The sequence below is a fragment of the Pholcus phalangioides genome, unplaced genomic scaffold (assembly GCF_987345545.1).
Source record: "Pholcus phalangioides strain wild (caught in Gottingen) unplaced genomic scaffold, Ppha-v1.0 ptg000011l_1, whole genome shotgun sequence".
Taxonomy (NCBI): Eukaryota; Metazoa; Arthropoda; class Arachnida; order Araneae; family Pholcidae; genus Pholcus; species Pholcus phalangioides.
In genome coordinates this window covers 46,039,651-46,059,375 of record NW_028301604.1, presented here as the reverse complement: position 1 = coordinate 46,059,375, position 19,725 = coordinate 46,039,651, and the positions used below count along the sequence as shown (strand labels likewise).

The window sequence follows — 19,725 nt, the reverse complement described above, 5'->3', positions numbered from 1 at the left end:
AAATTCAGATTATTGCTTCAGCCTCTATACACCTGTGTGGAGGATACATCCCAATATTACACTTTGAATTAAATTTACATTCTCTCAACTTGTAAACCATACCCCAAATCATTGTTTATAAAAGCTGAAACTTCAAGGCTAACTATTTCCATAACTATCACATTTAAAAATAAGGGATTTTTTGAAAATCATATTTCGGAGCAGATTCTACATGTCACTAATAAAAAGTTTTAGTACACAAAGATTAAACAAAAAGTTATTTTCAAATTTATTTTGTGTGTTTGACCCTTAAACAAATGTCAGTTTAACCCTTTATTTGGTCGTATTGCATTTATTATATTAAAAAAAAAAAAAAAAAAAAATGTATATTCCGAGCTCGTTTTGCCATTGATGCTTCTAACCAACTCGTAAACATTCAATTTTCAATTGTGAGCTGTTTATGAAGTTTTTATAATTACCAGCAGAATGGCTTAAAAGTACACATGGCTTCTATTTCTTGACAGGCCAAGAAAAAACTATTCTTAACCCTTGCATTTTGAACGGAAAAACTACGTGGAAGAGGCATATTGCTGTGCATTCTTCAACAATGATAAAAAGTTGGCAAATAATAAATGACATTTTTAAACTATTCAAATCTACGTAAATCATATAAATACAGTGTGTTTTCTAAAGTGTAAGACACCATATATTTTTTAATATTAACAGTAATTTTCTTTTGTTATTTATTTATTTATTTACGTCTCAACAGGCAAGGATTGCCCAATTACAGAGATGGACAAGAGAAGAAAAATACAAAAACACAAATACAACAAACTACAAAAAAAAAAAAAAAGAGTGGAACAATAGAAATATATACGGAAAAGCATAATAACATGAATATTCAATACTCACACATAACTTTTAAGAAATTCTCTTATAGTTGAATTGAACATATCAGGTTTCACATCGCACTGATTATATATATTCATCATCTCACAAATAGGGGACCGTCGTAAAATATTTGTTCGAGGTTTAGGGAGGCAAAAAGTTTGCCAAACAGGCCTATTTCCAATTGGCACAGAAAAATCAACAAGTTGAAGAAGGTATCAGTCATCCCCAAAGCAGAATGTTTAGTACTGTTCTGCGACGAGCCCTCGGCTGACTGGAAATGTTCTGTGGTAAAAATCCCCATACATGTAATAGTGTTTTTTGCACTTTTTCTTAAAATTCTTCTGCAGTAGTGGCAATTGCTCTGCGACGTACGTCGCAGATTTCGGCACATTCTGCTTTGGGGGCAGTCATCAATTATATTATTGACAATTTTATACAAAAAGCGAAGGTAACTACTCCTTCTTCGGCATTCCAATGATTGGAAATGGAAAAAACGTCGCAGTTCAGTTGTACTTACATCATTGATGTAGACGTGAAATTTCCTGTAAAACATGTAACATATAAATCTGTTCTGGACTCTTTCTAGAATCAGTGAGTCTAGATTGTTGTGAGGACTCCATATAATAGTGCAGTACTCTAGTTTTGGGAGCACACAAGTCCTGAAAAGTGTTGCGATTGATTTGAAATTATTGCTGCTCCTCACAACAAGTCCTAGCATTTTTAAGCATTTATTGGTGAGATCATATATATGATCGGTAAATGCAAGCTTGGAGTCAAAGAAAATACCAAGGTTTTTGATTACGGAAACACGACTGATCGAGACAGCATCAATGGTGTAGTCGAATTCAGTCAATGACAATTTTCTTGTATAGCTGATAACGTGGTATTTTCGAATATTGAGCTGGAAGAAATTAGCCCCACACCAATTCATGGAGAGACTGTAGGTCTCTTTGTAGAGCCATGCAATCTTCCAGAATCCCAACTTTGCGATAAATTTTCACGTCATCAGCATACATTCTCCTCGGGATATTTCAATGCTTGCCATTTAAGAGGTTGAGAAATTGGAAACTCTCACTGCTCATACTTTCCACTGTTTGGAATTAGACAACTCGACTAGTGGATGACAAAAGCCACAGATAGCTATGAATGATTTTTGAAATTTTTTATGAGGAGATGGTTGAAGAAAGCTAGATCAAAGTGTTTTAAGTGAGAGGAGGAACCTTTTTCTTATTTTGGACAATTGCACTGCAGATTCACATGCAAAATATTTTCCAGCAATCTAAATATGATTTTTCTGCATAATTTGAAATAAAAGTCTCAAAACGGAAACTTTTGATAGAAAATTGCAGATCAAAACATCTTATGAATTTTTAGATGCTGCAATATAGAATTTCCCAACTATATACAGGCACATATACAAACAGTTTTTGACAATCGTTGAAGGTGAGACGAAATAAAACCCAGCAAACTTGATGTCAGCTCAAGTCAACCTGTTTTCAATCCCTTTGAGATACCGGACTATTGAGGTTTCACTTTACCAAGTATGTTAAAAATTGGATAAAGAATTCCCAGATACATACTAGAGATAAATGAAAAACAACATTTCACTGAAACATTATTTGTAGATGCAAACTATACTGAAAAAGCAAAAATAAAAAAACATTACATCATACGAACTGGTGCTAAAGTTCTTTTTACGATTCACATATCTTCGCAAAGAGGATGTCTTTGACAACTTTTTTCTATATTCAGTTGCAGAATGCTAAAAGAAAAGTAATTAATCATAAGTACACCAAGCATCGATATGAGGGCTTCACAGCAAACAGACTATAATGAACATAATGAGACATCTTGTTTTAGATTAACAAAATAAATATTTTTAGCAGTTTCTGCCAATCAGGGAAAAAGAGAAAAAAAAAAAACAATGAGTACTGAGATTGCAAGACAAAATTTATATAATGTACAATGGAAAAGAAAACTGAATAGGCCCAAATTTCAAAAGCACTCTGCAAGACATTAAATATATACATACCTCATTCTGTCCCTTAAAAGAAGCAGCTGATGACTTGAGATATATAAGCATATTTTACTTACTTCACTTAATATTTGATTCTTAAAAGCCCAAGAACAATCTTTCAGCATACTCTATTCTATTTGCCCTGACATTTCCTTTAAATATATACGCCATGGATATTTGCTGATAAAAGAGTCATACCCACGTTGCTAAATGTTTACAAACCCTAACACATTTCCAAAGAAATACAAGTAGAAGTCCATAGTGTGAGGTCTTTAAGGCATTTCACATCCCAAGAGATAACTCACTATATTTTTGTCATTTTTTGCATTTAATTTCTGAGGAAACCCATAGAATGGTCTTGAATGATTTCAGGTTCTTCTGTTGCATCAAATCATATGAATTTGCAAAGGCATACGATGCATGATAGAGACATCCAATGTGAAGCCTCACATATTATATCCACCAGTTTTAATCAAAATTGCTGACTTTACACCAAAAATAAAGCTTGTAACACCTTTTTTGTAAGTGATGTGAAATTGTGCCTCTGTGACCTAAAGGTTAATTCATCACATTCAAAGTAGAAATTGTAAAAATGATTTGAACTCTTCTTGGCATATTGCAATTTTCCAGTAACTAATTTACTTAAGAATAAGTAAGATGCAGAGTACAGAACATGAAGCCTAGAGAAAGCAAATACGTTGTGTTAAAAGACACAAGTACGATATTGGTTCCTCCGCTCACATTACAAAGCAATGTCTTAAGCATCATTCTAATAAGTTGCTTAAGACTTACCTGCAGGGAATCAGCTTTATGCATACCATGATGCTTGACTTGATCAAATACACTTTTTCACTAAGCAAACATAGTAAGATTTGATAACCAATCCAAGTGGATCCCCGGTTCAGTGTGATTGTGATAATATTCATCTTCTGAAAGTGGCACCAATTGTGTATCAAAATGTATTATGAATTTTGTTGTTTTTCCTTTTATTTGACTTTTTTAGTAGTTTCTTCTGAGATTATATCGGGCAAACGATTTACTCTTCCATAAGATCTTGTGTGGCAGAGGGTTTTTGATTTTTTTTGAACATCTGTTATTCTCAAAAACACTAGCAGACCTGCCAACCTCACAAAAAAAAAATCCATTAAAAGCGTAATATGGCCCGTTTTCCAATTTGCAAAAACAAAGAAATGGGGGTGATTGATTAGGAAATTATATAATTACAGTCAGAAAGTAATTGCTGCATGAGAAAAGACATGGTTTACTTTACAAGAACAGCTCAGTAACAAAAAAATTTTTTTTGCTTGTGTCTATCTTTTGACATTTTTGTGCAACCGTAATGTTTTCTCTAAAATGAAGCATTATTTAACTCATTGGGACACTGAGTTCCCCGATCAAGTGAAAACAACAAATTCATTAGATGGATGCTACAGGGGTGAAAAATCAACCAATGCATAACTCAAAATTTGGCATTCTAGTCACCTGAATGATTGATATTAACAGAACTATATATAATAGAATAAATAAGTATTGCACTAGAATCAAGAGCAATATTTTTTGTCAAAAATTCTGAAAATTCTTGACCAGAATAACACAACCAAAAACATCATAGGTGGTGCTTTGTTGGGTAAACTATTGTTTCACCTATACATGAGATGTGCATCATATTTTTGAGTCATGAATGTTAGTTGCTGTAAAATGAATACTCTAAGACCATGAAGTAGTAAATACAAAATTATTTTTGCTATCCAGATACAAGTTTTTAATGACTACTCAAAATACTGACACAAAATAAGTTTTTTAACCATCAAACTCAGCAAAAGAAAAATACACCACATGGCCCACATACACCCAGGGCCGTAACTAGGGTTTTTGCCGCCCCTAAAATTCGATAATTCTATAACGTGTTCTTTGTTCCCACCTAAAACTGCCGCCCCTGCTCCCCTCTAGTTCTTACCTTGCATACACTCCCCAAATAACCTGAAACAACCATACAACTTTTACTTTGGCAGAATCATAAATTACAATCTGCTACCTTCGTATTATTGTGAGGTTAAAAAAAATATATATGAGAATAATTTTTTCCCAAAAATTCAATCATACTTATTAAACCCAAAATTTATTGATGTTTTTTTTAATTATTCCCTTATGGCTCCCCCAACCCCATAAAGAAGCATTTCTAATGATTTCATTCCCGTCGATTTAGTTACTGTAGCCAGGGCCATAACTGGATTGATAATTTTATAATGAATAGAACAGATTGTAAATAAATTTCCTTCACAAATTAAAAGTCCATTTAAAATTTATCAGAAGTATCTGTGATTGCCAAAGCATGCAATACCGAAATGACAAAACCAATTATTTGACTTTGTTAAAAAAAAACACATGCATGCTGGAAGCCAAAGCAAGAATTTCCACATCCTGGCAACATATAGTACAAAAAATTGAAAAAAATCATTCAGAAATTCAATTTTTTTAAATTTCCAAAAAAATTTAATATTCATTCAAATACAACACACCACAGGCACTGTAACTAAGGAGCTCAGGCCACATAGGTTTTCCCCTCTCCAAAGCAGCTTTATAAGAGAAAACCAAGGCTCTCAAATAATTCATCAGCATTCAATGCAATCCATCCCTGCCCACACCCTTCCAGGTCATATTTTCGGTCATATTTGCGCAACCTTAGACCCAGGGCTGTGCATTCTTGGGACTTCTGGGCAGACTTTTCCTTGGAAACCTCCTTGAAAGGGTTATGGAAAATTCTCAAAAAATCACCAACAAAAAAGGAAAATACAAGGACAATACAAACCTCCTAATGCATTTTGACATACTATGGGTGTCATCTTCAGAGTAAAAAAAAAACCATGCTGATAGAGGTTCCCACATGGATTGGACAACATTTGGGTTCCACACCCATAGTGTGGCGAAATGCATTAGGAGTTTTATATTTTCCTTGTATTCACCTTTTTCTTTGGTGATTTTCCTGAGTATTATTAGGTTAAGTTTATCTACTCTTCCTACAAAAGATTGTGAAATAAGTATACATTTTCTGTGAACCCCCTTCAGCTTGGGGCTCCGGTCGCTCCAGCCTAGATGACTACCAATGTTTTCGTCATATCAGAGCTTCCATACGTATGATAAAACAAGCTTTGCGGGCCCGCCCACATAAAATGTCATGCACATGAAAAACTCCTGAACACACTATTGATCTGTATTAACCCGGGTCCACACCGGCCCTGCTACGACGAGTAGCAATAATGGGCTCCAATCAGAGCAGAAGAGCCTAGAACAGTGTTAAATGGAAGAAGTGTGACTGATCGAGCAACACACACACACACAGTACCTAACCAATCATCATACCTAACAGCAATCCCCATCAGAAGAAAACGCTGTCCAAATAGAAAATTAACACGAAATAGCCAATTTTTTTACAGACTGAATCATTTTTTATACAGCAAAACGACAAAAAAAGATTGAAGCTCGAAAAATAGAATAAACTTGGAGGGACCGTTGGGTATGAGAGCCGAAACCATCATGTGAGAGCACAAACATAGTTCAAGAAGGTATTTTGATTTCCGCAGTCAGCGCACCGTTTACATCAGCAGGGAAGAAGGTGAACCCAGTAGATGGCATTGGTGTGTACATTGCAAAGCGATTTTCGGAAGCACTTATTTGCATACTTCAAATGGAACCGACTGTTGGACAAGCGGCGCAGATTCAGGACGATATTTCGGAGACACTCTAGTATTATGTCATCATCAATGGGGGTATGTACATTGCATAGAGATTTTCAGAAGCACTTATTTGCATAAATCAATCGGAACAGACTGTTGGACAAGCGACGCAGATTCAGGATGATTTTCTTGTATGATGGAAAGCTGTGACCGCAACTAGTTTGTGTATAGGCGTGATATTAAAAATGAAGCAAACTTTCGGTGTATTAGTTTACTATTCTCCTGAAATAATTGACCACACGTGCTGTGGGTCCACCTTGCACTTAGTAATCATTGGCTAGAGTCACGACCAGGCCATCCACAATAATTTCATCAATAGCTAAATAGAAAGGAACTACTTCAAATTACTCAAACGGTTGTTTTTAAGCAACCATCTTGTCATTGACTGATCAACATCATCATGGTTTCTCTAAATTCCAGAGAAACCATGATGAAGTTGACAGCTCAATGCTTGGTATTTCGCACTAACAAGTAATTAATAAAATTCAACACAAGCTAAAAATATAGTGTATTCAGTCTATACAATCATGTAAAAAATAATAATCTCTGTGCATACATAGCAAAGTTCATTATTAGAAGTATCAGACGGTGGTGTGATCAGACTATCTACATATATTCTTGAAGGGCAGTCCCATTAGAGGCATATGCAGGATCAGCCTTTAAAGGGGGAGGGGCACAAAAGGCTTGGGGGTAAGCAGGGCCATCTTAAGAGCATCATGGGCCTCCTGTGCCAAAATTTTTCTGAGGCCCTACTTGGCAAATTCTCAAAAATTTCAACCACGTTCCATCTTTGTGAGGCCCCTTTTCTCTTGGTGCCCAGATAGGACCATGCATTGGGGTAAGCAGCAATAAATTCCTTAAAGAGAGATTTTGAGTTCTTAGCCTTCAAATGGCATTGGAATTAGCAAAAATTGATCATAATAATAAATAAAGGTATTTTCTTTCGATGTTTAATTTTTTTTAAAATATTTTTTACATCAAAAATCAATTTTTGCCCCCCATACACATCTCTGATCCCAACATGTGTTATGATATAGAGGGACAAAATGTCGCTGATTGGGGAGAGGCGGTCAAAAATTTTATACACTTTTTGGTTTTGAGAAATGTGTTTATACATTTTGTCTTAGATTACACACACATGCTAGATATATTTCAAATTAAATTGTATTGAAGGCGATGGCAGGGCTTTGATTTCTAAATGGTGTGTCACGGTGCCTTTGGGTGCTGTGTTATTTGTGCTGCAAATATTCTGCAGATCATGGATGGATATAGAGCTCATGGTTGGGAGGGAAATTTTACAAATTGCCAAAAAAACTGATCACATCCCTGAATAGGGTGACCATATGCCCTGCATTTTACAGGCCCATTTGTTTTTTTCGCCATCCCAACTTTTTTGAAGAGAGTCCCAGTTTTACCCGTTTTTTTTTTTATAGTAACAGTTTTCTTGATTTTGTTGTTTAATCAATAATGTTGATGCAGGTGATTTTCAATGGATTGCTCTAATGTGGTGTTATATAGAAGTTCTGAAAATTTCATGAATTATCGCATTTCGCTTGGGGAGATTATCCCCCACAGATCCGTGCCTGCTCCAGATAGTTTTATTAAACAAGGTAGTAGACTGTGATTACGAAACAGTGAGTACAAAGTTTGTGTCCAGTATAACACACCCTCTCAGTGACTTGCTCCTCCCATACAAGGAGCCTTAATCTACTTATGGTCAGGATGGCATATTGCAGGGCTCCCACTTGTCTTTTTGGTAAAATGCCCTTTTTCAGGTTTTACCCTACTTTTCTTATTTTTTTACCAAATCTTGTCAACAAAATTTGACCAACTTTTTTTAAATGAAAAGTTTTTGATTCCACCAGTATGCGTCAGGAGGTAGGCGGCAGTGCTGACGAAATTTTTCTGAAAAGGAGGGGGGGGGCAGAGAGGGGGGTCAAATATTTGCTGACGTAATACTTCAAAGGCCCTTTATAACTGCTTCTTCTACATTACATGGGTGTGCCAAAATGTGTGCTTGCCCCGTTTGAGAAAGTATCTAACTGTGGCACTAGATAGATGGCACCACCTACTGAACGCAAAACAAGCCAAATGCTGGGCACACACAAAGCATACTTACGTTTCTCCAACACAAATCTGATATAGCTCTCATATTCAGGTGTGAAAATATGCGGCAATTAAATGGCGACAGATCAGAGTGGTGGACTATCAGGGAGGGAAAATAAAATCATTTTAACAGGAAAACCAAAGCATGAATAGGGAATCAGAAGATAAGTGTCTGAGAGGAGAGAATCTAATTTGCTTTAAAATTTGATCAGAAGATATTGAACATGCGAAGATTATTTTTAATGAAATGTAAAATCAATCAGAAGGGAATTTGTAGATTGATTTATTAATAAATATATAAATGTGTGCCTCCAGCTGTTAATTAAAATGGATCCTGCTTATAACGTTTTTCAAAAAACCGTCATAAAAAAACGTTGTAAATAGGAAATCTTAATGAGAATTACTTATTGTTAGGACCACGAAAATAAGTTGTACTAAATGGAAAAACGTTCTAAATGAGAGAAACATTATAAGTGGGATCAACTGTATATTTGTTTTAGATTTATTACATGTGCGGAATTCCATACGTTAAATTCTCAGTGCTAATGAGCTTCTTTGCAAGCTTTTCCTACAAGTAGAAAATGAAAGTAAATGAACCTTTGGATAGAACATGTTTTTAGAAATGAATTATACTTGATTCACAGATACCTTCTTCTCCTACCCAGAACATGACCCACCGTGCAGTCTCAATGAAGAAATATAAGCAGGTGATCAAAGACCTGGGGCATGCTGGAAGAAAAGTCATAGAAATACCAGTGAATTATGGGGGGGGGGGGAGAGCATAATTTTTTTTTCAAGATAAATTTTTTGGAAAGAGATCCACTTTCACTCAAAAAGGACCCAGATTTTTCGAATAACCTGGGTCCCGGAACCCAGGTAAATTAGAGTACAGCGGCATCTGTTAAATTCTAAATTGTGAAACTGATTGGTAAATTTTGTTAAAGGAAATTTAATTGAATTAATGATCTTGACTCTTGTTGTGTTGAATTGATTTATGATTGATTAGATTCCAGGTATGACAAGTAGACATGTCACAGTGCCCAAAAAAAATGAATATTGTTTGTGTGGCGATTATCACAGAAAAATTTCTGTTACATGCCCCGATAGATATCCCATTTCTCATGTGTACGATTTTGCACATTCACTTGAGAGAAAGCAAGTATTTTCCAAATTGGATTTGGTGAAAGCCTGTCACCACAGATACTTTTGGATTTTGAGTCCATTCAGAAAATTGCTACTGTCACACCGTTTGGCCTTTTTGAATACCTGTACATGTGTTTTGGTCTTTCAAACACTGCACAAACGTTTCCTTGATAACGTTTTAGGAATTCTAAATTGTTTTGCTTATTTGGATAATGTACTCATCGCATTAAGTTCTGAACAAGAACATCTCCATGACCTTGAAGCAGTATTTGAGCGCTTGAACAGCTTCGGCATAGTCCTTAACTCGGAAAAATTCATTTTTGGCAAAGATCAAATAGAATTTTTAGGCTACTTAGTAACTAGTAAAGGCATTTCCTTTCTTCCAAAAAAGTTGAACTTCTTTGTGAATATCCAAGAACTGAAACAATCACTGAACTGCTAAGATTTTTGGCAATCTTGAATTTTTACCATTAACAGACGGGTCGAATCTGTTCTGTCTTTCTCGGTTTCCAGGCATTTTTTAGGAGAATTAAATAAACATGTATGTATGGTTTCAAAGAATTGTAGTTTTATTAAATCAACACTATTTCTTATAATATTTTACAAAGTTATTTATTAACATGGCTAGTATTTTTTATGTGTGTGATATTTTGTAAAACATTCACCCTTGTGAAGTGGAACCTGACAGAATTGACATATATATCTTGTTTCACTTCTTTTTTTCTTCGAGTTGCAGACTTTGCAAGGCTTTTTTGGATATTTTTTCTTTCCTGTTCCAACAATTTGCCTAAGGGTGTGCTGCCTCATATTTCCCGACAATCTACCTACTGGATCCACTCTTGGAGTTGTTCTTGTTGGCTGAATTCGGATATCATTAACCATCTGAAAAATAGACTGGATTACTGTGTATTTTTTGTACACTAGAAGAACCAAGAAAAGGTTCTTTGGACATTAATTTGTCTTTAGGTTCCCACGCACCTGTATTCAAGGCACTACTTTCAAATTCCCTTTCTTTATACTCTGAAGACAGTAACCTCCGCACAATGTTTTTCCTGGGAGCAACAATTTCACTCTCATCACTAGGAAATATCCCTTTCTTCATCATAGTTCTCTAATTCATTATCACTTCCTATATCGGATAAGTTATCAGCATAAATTTCCTTATCCTCCGCAGAAAACTCTTTCGTGCTTGCTACTTTTACGGTTATGAAATTACTTAGATACACTACCTAAAAAGCAAAACTGCATAGTAGGATCAACAGACAGATAGTACTATATAACGTATTATAGTATTATATAACTAATGGTACCAAGAAAAAATAACACAATGTGCATAAAATGGAAAACTAACGCAGCGAACTAAAAATTCAAGCAAAAACGTAAATCGACGTGGCCTGTCCTAGGAAGCCACAATGGAAAAACTTACATTTATGTGACCCGTCCATTAAGTGTTAAAAAACACTGCTGTTGTTCAGGCCCCATCACAAGAATTGTGTAAAGGCAAGAACAAGACGACAAATGACAATTCTTATGAATTAATTATTTTGTCCAATGAAACCATTGCAGCTCTTGAAGCTTGTAAAAATTCTATTGTGAATGCTGTGTTCATCCTAAATTTGATGCTGAAATGTTTCTGATGGTAGATGCATCAGAGTTTGCTATAGGTGCAATGCTGCAACAGAAGTCAAATAATGTTGTTCAATCACTTTCATTTTCCCCCAAAAAATTTACATCCACGGAACAGCACATATGATCATGAGTTACTTGCCATTTACATTGCTATCAGACATTTCTGCCATATTTGCTTAAAGGCAGGTCATTTGTTGTCTAAACAGATCATAGACCCTCCTCACGTTTATCACCTAGCTAATTCCATTTGTTGACCCAAGGAATAAAATTACAGGGAGGGCAAATGTTGTTATCGAAAAGTCAGCTTCTATTGGAACTTCAAAGTTTCTTAAGGGAAAATTTTGTTTTTGGAGCAAGATTGATACAAAATTCAAGAATTTTGGCATTTTGTAGCAAAACATAGCAAACGGCCAGAAATTGTAGCAGCTTGTAGGAGATTTTCTATCACTTTATATAGGCCCATTCTAGGTTTGGTGATTCTAATGCTGCCCAATAGCATTCAATTGTCTTCTGTATTTTTAGGTCATGCAGAGGCAATAAACAATGTTTAAAAAGCTCTGCAAAGAGCTGAAAGTGCTTCACTTATAAAAATTATCTTGCTGGCATTGAACAATAAAAAATGTAAACAAATCCCTTTAAAAAAAAGTAGACAGTGCAGTAAAACCATCCAGTTCACCTTATTTACATTGGACCTTGTAATTTACGAAGTTTGCCCTGTGTTTTTTGGTCAAAAATAGGTTGGATATCATTTTGTGCATTATGCTCAAAAGTAGTGATTGTAATTGGGTATTTTTTGATTCAAAATATTAACCCTTTAAGCAGTTTTATAAATTTCACTGATCCACATTATAATTGGCACAGTGGAAATAATCGAACCCTCTGTAAAATGCTGCATCTTTTTCAAGACAACTTTTCCCTACTTTATGCAGGTGATAGTACTCACTTTCTCAACTCCAAGAATAATGAAAAAAACAAACAAACCAAGGAAGAGAAATAAGTTACCTTTTCCTATTATTTATGTTGTATGCATATTTTAATATACTACCCGAAAGGGAAGGAGAGAAAAAACTATTTTGAACACCATCTCTCTCCTTTAAAACATGAACAATATCTAACTCTATCCACTGGCTGTTAAGACATGCAGAGGCATAAACAATGTTTACAAAGCTCTGTAAAAAGCTAGGAATGAAAGTGCTCCATTTGTCGAAAATGATGAAGCTGCACTGAACAGTGAAATGTAAACAAATCCAGACCTCATTTGGGTGGGGGAGGGGTTGTGTCACGGGGGAATTGTGACCTTCTGGCTTCAAAAAATACAACAGAAATGGACAAACAAGGTGAAATATAATTATACAGGGTGATAACTATCGACCGCCCAATAATTACACACGATTCCTTGTGAAAAACTAATATGGAAAAGTGTTTTCAGTTTTTTCATCAATTGTTTTTCATAATTAAAGTTAACTTTAATTATGAAAAATTTTTAAAATAACATTTAAAAAAGTGATGATGTCACTTCAAAATCCTGCCAAATTCACCAAACTTATAACTTTGCGTTTTTGAAGGTGCTAATATTGTATTAACTCTAACAAAGAAATAAAAAATATGAGATATAAAAAACCAGTTTTTTCTTACACAATTCAGGAAAAAAAACACTTTTTTCACGAGGCAATCAGAATATGTTCTTTGCATCTCACAAGGCCAGCTTTACAGAGGTAATAGATAAGCGTTAGTCATTTTGTTTGGTTCTCCAGAAACTAGTGTATGTGTATATATATATATATTTGTTATAATTTCTATCTTGATGACATTCAGCATACAAGAATACTGTGACATGCACCTTATATTGAGTGCCACGAATCAGCCTTGCAAGTAGCAAGGTTATACAGTCAACGGTATCCAGCACGAAAACACATACACCAGTTATTTTGCGGCAAGATCACCAACTGTGTGAGGCAGAGTGTGTATCACCACAACCAAGCATAGACACTGGGCCAGTATCAACCATAAGAACACTGGCTTTTTAAGATAACATGTTATCATTGGTTGAACCAGATCCAATGAAGAGTGATCGAGCGATGGGGCATGAGAATTAAATTCAAGTCACGTAACTGTCTTAAAGATTTTGTACAATGAGTTCTTGCATCAGTATCATTACACATGAGCGCAAGCACTTTCGTTAGAAGATTATCCACGAAGAAAAGAATTCTGCTAATGGCTGCTTCAACAACATTTCAATGACAGCACATTCCTAAATAGGATTCTATGGAGTGACAAAGCAATGTTTACTCGTGAAGGTGCCTTCAACAGCCATACCTGGGATTCTTCCAATCCCTATGTAGCACGTCCAAATACTTATCAGGTTCATTGGAAAATTAATGTGTGGTGTGACAGTGTAAACAATGATCTTCTGGGATCATATCTGCTTCCACAACGTCTTATTGCTAAAAACTATCTCGTTTTCTTGAGATTGCCTCCCAGACTTCCTTGATGATGCGCCCTTGGCTATCTTGCGAAATCTTTGTCTGCAGCACGATGGGGCACCGGCCCATTACACATTGAATGTCCGCCAGTGGTTATACACAAATCTCTGAATTGGTCGCGGTGGTCCTATACAGTTAGATTGCTATATCCCTAACCCTTTGGACTTTTTTTAAGGGGCCATCTCAAAGCTCATGTCTATAGGCATATACTTGACTCACAAGAAGACCTTGTAGGCACCTTGCAGTGACACCTTCCCATGGGTGTTTTAGACCCATGGGTGATGGTGCTTGGCTTGAGCTTCATGTAAAAAAATTATTTTTTAATAAATTCTGGGGTGCTTGCCAAAAAATACTGGGGTTGTTTGAGCACCCATGCCTCAGACAACAGTTTTACCTACAAAGTTATACAAACAGCCCCTAATGTAGTCAAATTTTAAAATCTGTTATGAAAAAGGCTTGTTCTAGAATGAGAAACAAATGACAAGAAATACCTGTTACTCAGCACAAGATCACTACCTGCGCTAATGACTAATATTAACTCATAGACCTCTCCTCATCTACATATACCACATCATCTATTGTAATTGAATCGCAAAAAAGCATGTAAAAAAATAATCTAATTAGAATAATCACTCTTTCCCCAGAATGTTTGTTTCCAGTTTTGGCGAATCTTTGCATAGGGGAAGAAAAAATGTCTTCTACTGAAAGAGGGAATGACGAAAAAAAACATTTGAGATGGGTTAAATACATAATATATAATACATAAATAAATATATATATATATATATATATACAGGCTCTGTCTTCAACTTAACATTACTCCTGATAATTTTGGCACTAGATGAAGTGAAACATTACTCAAAAAATCCCAATTCATCAGTACTACATAAAACCCAAAAAGATCTTGAAGTCGTATGAATGATGGCCACAGAAACCTTATAAGCTATATAATTTCACAGTCATTCAAAGTAATCAATTTAAATTCTTACTCTGGTATTTTCAGGATCTGGAGATTTTCTGCAGCTCTGAAAAGTATATTTCTCATCAGCTATTGCAATGGTTTTTTCATGACCAATTTTGAAACTTCCCGAATTTGAGCATGTAAAAAACTTCCAGTTCGATGGATCAACAAATTTTGTAGTAACAGGAATTTTGAATATGCCATTTGGATTCCCCCAATCATACACTTTGGGGCTAAGTTTTTCCCTATCATTTTCATATTGTGTATTGACTAGATCTTGTGAACAAAGTTTTTGAAGGCATGCTTGTCCTTTACCAGAAGAGGTTAACAGATTTGAGATTTTACATGAATTTTTCTCGATGTGAATGAAATTCAAATAATCAGATTCTAATGAATAAGGAAGGCTATCGGAATCACATGATTTTTTTTGATAACCTACAGGATCTGGCATAGCTCTAACAGTCAAGCGATTGAAATTAAATCTTGAATCTATTTGTAATACTTGTTCTAAACTTTCTGTTGTTGCTGGAACAATAAAGGAATGGCTTGATGAAAGTGTAGGATCCTTTGGAACAGAAAAACTTTGGGAACTTAGAATCAGTTGGTTCAATACAGCTGAACTGTGCTGATCACTACCACCAAACATTTTTTCTTCAGAAGGCCCTGCAAAAAATGGAATAAATTAAAAGAGTGAAAACTTCACTTTGAATGAATTAAATAAGCAATAACTTAATAACAATACTTTAAAATTTAGTCTCTTGACCCTCTCAGCAGCAATTACAAAATATCTTACCTGACCTCTTATCTTAAAACCCTCTTATTTCAGCCTCTCAACCAGTCAGTTAACAGCCAGTGGGCAGAGTTAAATATTGTTTATGTTTTGAAGGGGACAGAGATGGTGCTCAAAATATATTTTTCTCTCTCCTTCCCTTTTCGGTAGTATATTAAAATATGCATAAAAATAAATAGGAAAAGGTAACTTATTTCTAGTTTTTTTTTTTTAAAATTATTCTTGAAGTTGAGAAAGTGAGAGTACTATCATCTGCACAAAGCAGCGAAAAAGTCGTCTTGAAAAAGATGCATTTTACAGAGGGTTCGGTTACTTCCCACTGCGCCAATTATAATGTGGATCGGTGAAATTTATAAAACTGCTTAAAGGGTTAATATTTTGAATCAAAAAATATATATACACTATCTACCAATAAGTATTTGGACACCTGTGATAGAAAAGAAAAACTAACTTTATTCAAAATCAATAGTTGGTAGAGCCTCCACGAGAGGCAATTACAGCGTGAACCCTCTGGGGCATACTTTCCACAAGTCCTTGTGTGATGGCTAGTGGTATTTTCTTCCACTCGGCTTGGAGAAGACATGTCAGTTCCTTCACCGATTTTGGACGGGTAGGGCACCCCTTAATTCGGCGATCCAACTCGTCCCAGAGGTTCTCAATAGGGTTCAGGTCTGGGCTCTGGGCAGGCCAGTCCATTCGATGCACCCTATTGGCACCATACCAAGCCTTGGTTAACCTCGCAGTATGAAAGCTGGCATTGTCGTCCTGGAAGTAACAGGGGTCCACCCCGTAAAACTGCCACAACGTAGGAAGCACATTGTCATCCAAAATAGTGCAGTAGGCATCGGCGTTGAGCTTACCATGAATGGGGACCAACGGTCCCAGTCCATACCAGGAGAAACACCCCCAGACCATAATTCCACCTCCGCCGAACTTGACTGTTGGCACAATGCTTTCTGGAAGGAGACGTTCTCCAGGCAGACGCCAGACCCAGACCCTGCCATCCGAACGGTAGAGGGTGAACCTTGATTTGTCGCTCCAAAGAACCCGTTTCCACTGATCTACGGTCCAATTTCGATGTGCTTTGCACCACATTAACCGAGCAACACAGTTGGACTTTGTGATCAAAGGCTTATGGGCAGCAGCACGACCATGAAAACCAATCAGATGTGCTTCCTTACGGATGGTATTCATTGAAACAATACTCCCGGATGCCTGTTGAAACTCCTCGCGGATGAGGGCCATCGGTTAGGTGCGGTTCTTCCAAATTTCTCTGGACAGCACCCGTCGGTCTCTATCTCCCAGTTTCGTTGGTCTGCCAACTCGGGCCAAATTCAGACAATCACAGCTCACCTTTCACTTCTTAATCACGTAGGCCACTGTCGATTTTGGGTACTTCAGCTCGCTAGATATGTCCCTTAAGGATCGGTCATTTTTGTGATACCCGATAATTATACCTTTCTCGAAATCAGAGAGCTCCGAACTGCGCGGCATCTTGCATGCGACTAATGCCGATGTTGTTTCCTACACGATATATACCGGCGGAGGGCGTGACGTATCTCCGGACCGCAGATATCGTCATTTGCATAGGTGTCCAAATACTTATTGGTAGATAGTGTATATGCCCAATTACAATCACTACCTTTGAGCATAATGCACAAAATGATATCCAACCTATTTTTGACCAAAAACGGCAAAATTTGTAAATTACAAGGTCAAATGTAAATAAGGTGAATCGGATGGTTTTACTGCACTGTTCACTTTTTGTATAGGAATTTGTTCACATTTTTTTATTATTCAATGCCAGCAAGATTGTTTTTAACAAATGAAGAAGTTTTAGCTCTTTGTAAACATTTTTTATGCCTATGCAGGTCCTAAAAATACAGAAGGCAATTGAATGCTATTGGGTAACATCAGTGTCACAAAACCTACAATAGGCCTTAGTATCCAACTGCTTTGTTAAGTAAACTATTGTTTCACCTATACACGAGATATGCATCATATTTTTGAGTCATGAATGTTGCTGTAAAATGAATACTCCAAGACCATGAAGTAGTAAATACAAAATTATTTTTGCTATCCAGATACAAGTTTTTAATGACTACTCAAAACACTGACAAAGTTTTTTAACCATCAAACTCAGCAAAAGAAAAATACACCACATGGACCACATACACCCAGGGCCGTAACTAGGGTTTTTGCTGCCCCTAAAATTTGATAATTCTATAACGTGTTCTTTGTTCCCACCTAAAACTGCCGCCCCTGCTCCCCTCTAGTTCCCACCTTGCATACACCCCCCAAATAACCTGAAACCACCATACAACTTTTACTTTGGCAGAATCATAAATTACAATCTGCTACCTTTGTATTATTGTGAAATTAAAAAAAATAAATATGTGAATAATTTTTTCCCAAAAATTCAATCATACTTATTAAACCCAAAATTTATTGATGGTTTTTTTAATTATTCCCGTATGGCTCTCCCAGCGCCATAAAGAAGCATTTCTAATGATTTCATTCCCGTCGATTTAGTTACTGTAGCCAGGGCCATAACTGATGGCCCTGAACGGATTGATAATTTTATAATGGTGTTCTTTGTTTCCACTTAAAATTTGCGCCCTCACTAAATTTCTCCGCATGGGGCAGTTGCCCCTCCCCATTGTCAGAGGTCCTATGTCAACGTGTTGAAATGGCAGCCTCCATGGGCACACATAAAGAACCAAACATGGTGAGGCGATGGACATTTAAATTTAAAGATTTACCCCCAACTAAAGGCAATGCCAGAAAAAAGCTTCTCATGTATAGAGGATGTTAGTTGAAATATATATTTTTTTTTTTTTTTTTTTTTACAACTGAAAGACAAGGCACAAGGATGGTATAACTTTGAATGCATAATCTCATGACTCATTAGCTGGACCAGCACAATTTCCTATTTTACATTTCCACACTATGCTAACGGCTGACAGGGAAAGGATATCATGTTTTTCGATTATCCGTGATCACCTTCCCCACCATTAATCTGGATTGTATTTCTGCCGTCAGTGAAGCCCAGTTTCTTGGGTGGCTTTATTAATAAGTATTTTTTTTTATTAGACTTTTTTTCTCATGGATAATATGAATATAAACTAGAGTTCTAAACAGGTAAAATACACTTTTTGTCATTTTGTAATTAAAAATATTTTTTTTCACTCCCGGCAGTTTAAGTGTTGTTCTTTGGTTATCTGTGATCACCTTCCCTACAATTAGTCCAGATAATTGAGGTTTTACTGTATTCTAAAGTTAAAGAAAATACAGACCCATCTACAAAATCTTTCTCTCTCTCTCTCTCTCTCTCACTGGGTTTTAGCTAAAAATCATTTGTTAGCCCACAACTTAGAGGATATAGTCTTCAACAAAATCCTTGTGTTATTATCCCGTGTATCAGCAAGGGAGGCAAGGCTTGACAAATCAGAAAAAAAAGATGCAAGTAAAATTTCATGGGTGCCAGGTATTTTTTTATTGATAGAATTTGTCCAAAATAATGTATTTCTTTACTTGTCCGGGTCTTAGGACCCCTTTCCATGCTAGCAGACACACTTGACATAACTTCCCATAATTTTGTATTTTGTACTAGTCATAGGACATAAAAAGATAGATGCCAATGTCAATTTTTTAGTCACCACGGCGAGCTGGTGCTGATTTGTCCAGCCCTAGTTATAATGTATACAAAATACAGAAAAGCTCGGAAATATTTCTAAGAAATTAAGAGATTTTGAATCATTTGACTGTATATACAGGGTGCATAGCTAACAGCACACACAAATTACTGGCGAACCATTGATCCTAGAGGCCTACTTCCAGTTAGTAAAAGTATCCAAATAAGTGCCGTATTGCTTATTATTATACGGATTATAAAAAAGTAGCAAAATAAACTCTAAAAATATGCAAATATTGAAAAGTCAAAAATTCCGAAATATGTACAAAAAATGAGAAAATATGCATAAAAAAAATTA

The 19,725-nt window shown here is 35.9% G+C and overlaps 1 protein-coding gene across 7 annotated transcripts in view; it reads right to left on the bottom strand.

Annotated features, from left to right (window-relative positions):
• The window catches only part of LOC149080478 (regulator of G protein signaling 12-like), a 290,792-nt gene that overhangs the window by 214,478 nt on the left and 56,589 nt on the right, over nucleotides 1-19,725 (bottom strand). For 6 of the 7 annotated variants that reach the window (XM_089239583.1, XM_089239581.1, XM_089239579.1 and 3 more), the window contains exons 3-4: nucleotides 14,972-15,606; nucleotides 2,537-2,632 (exon numbers count right to left, since the gene is read on the bottom strand). In XM_089239583.1, the coding sequence (XP_089095709.1) occupies nucleotides 2,537-2,632; nucleotides 14,972-15,606 (731 nt within the window). The remainder of the gene's footprint in view (nucleotides 1-2,536; nucleotides 2,633-14,971; nucleotides 15,607-19,725) is intronic. The other variant, XM_089239582.1, reaches the window with a different exon arrangement.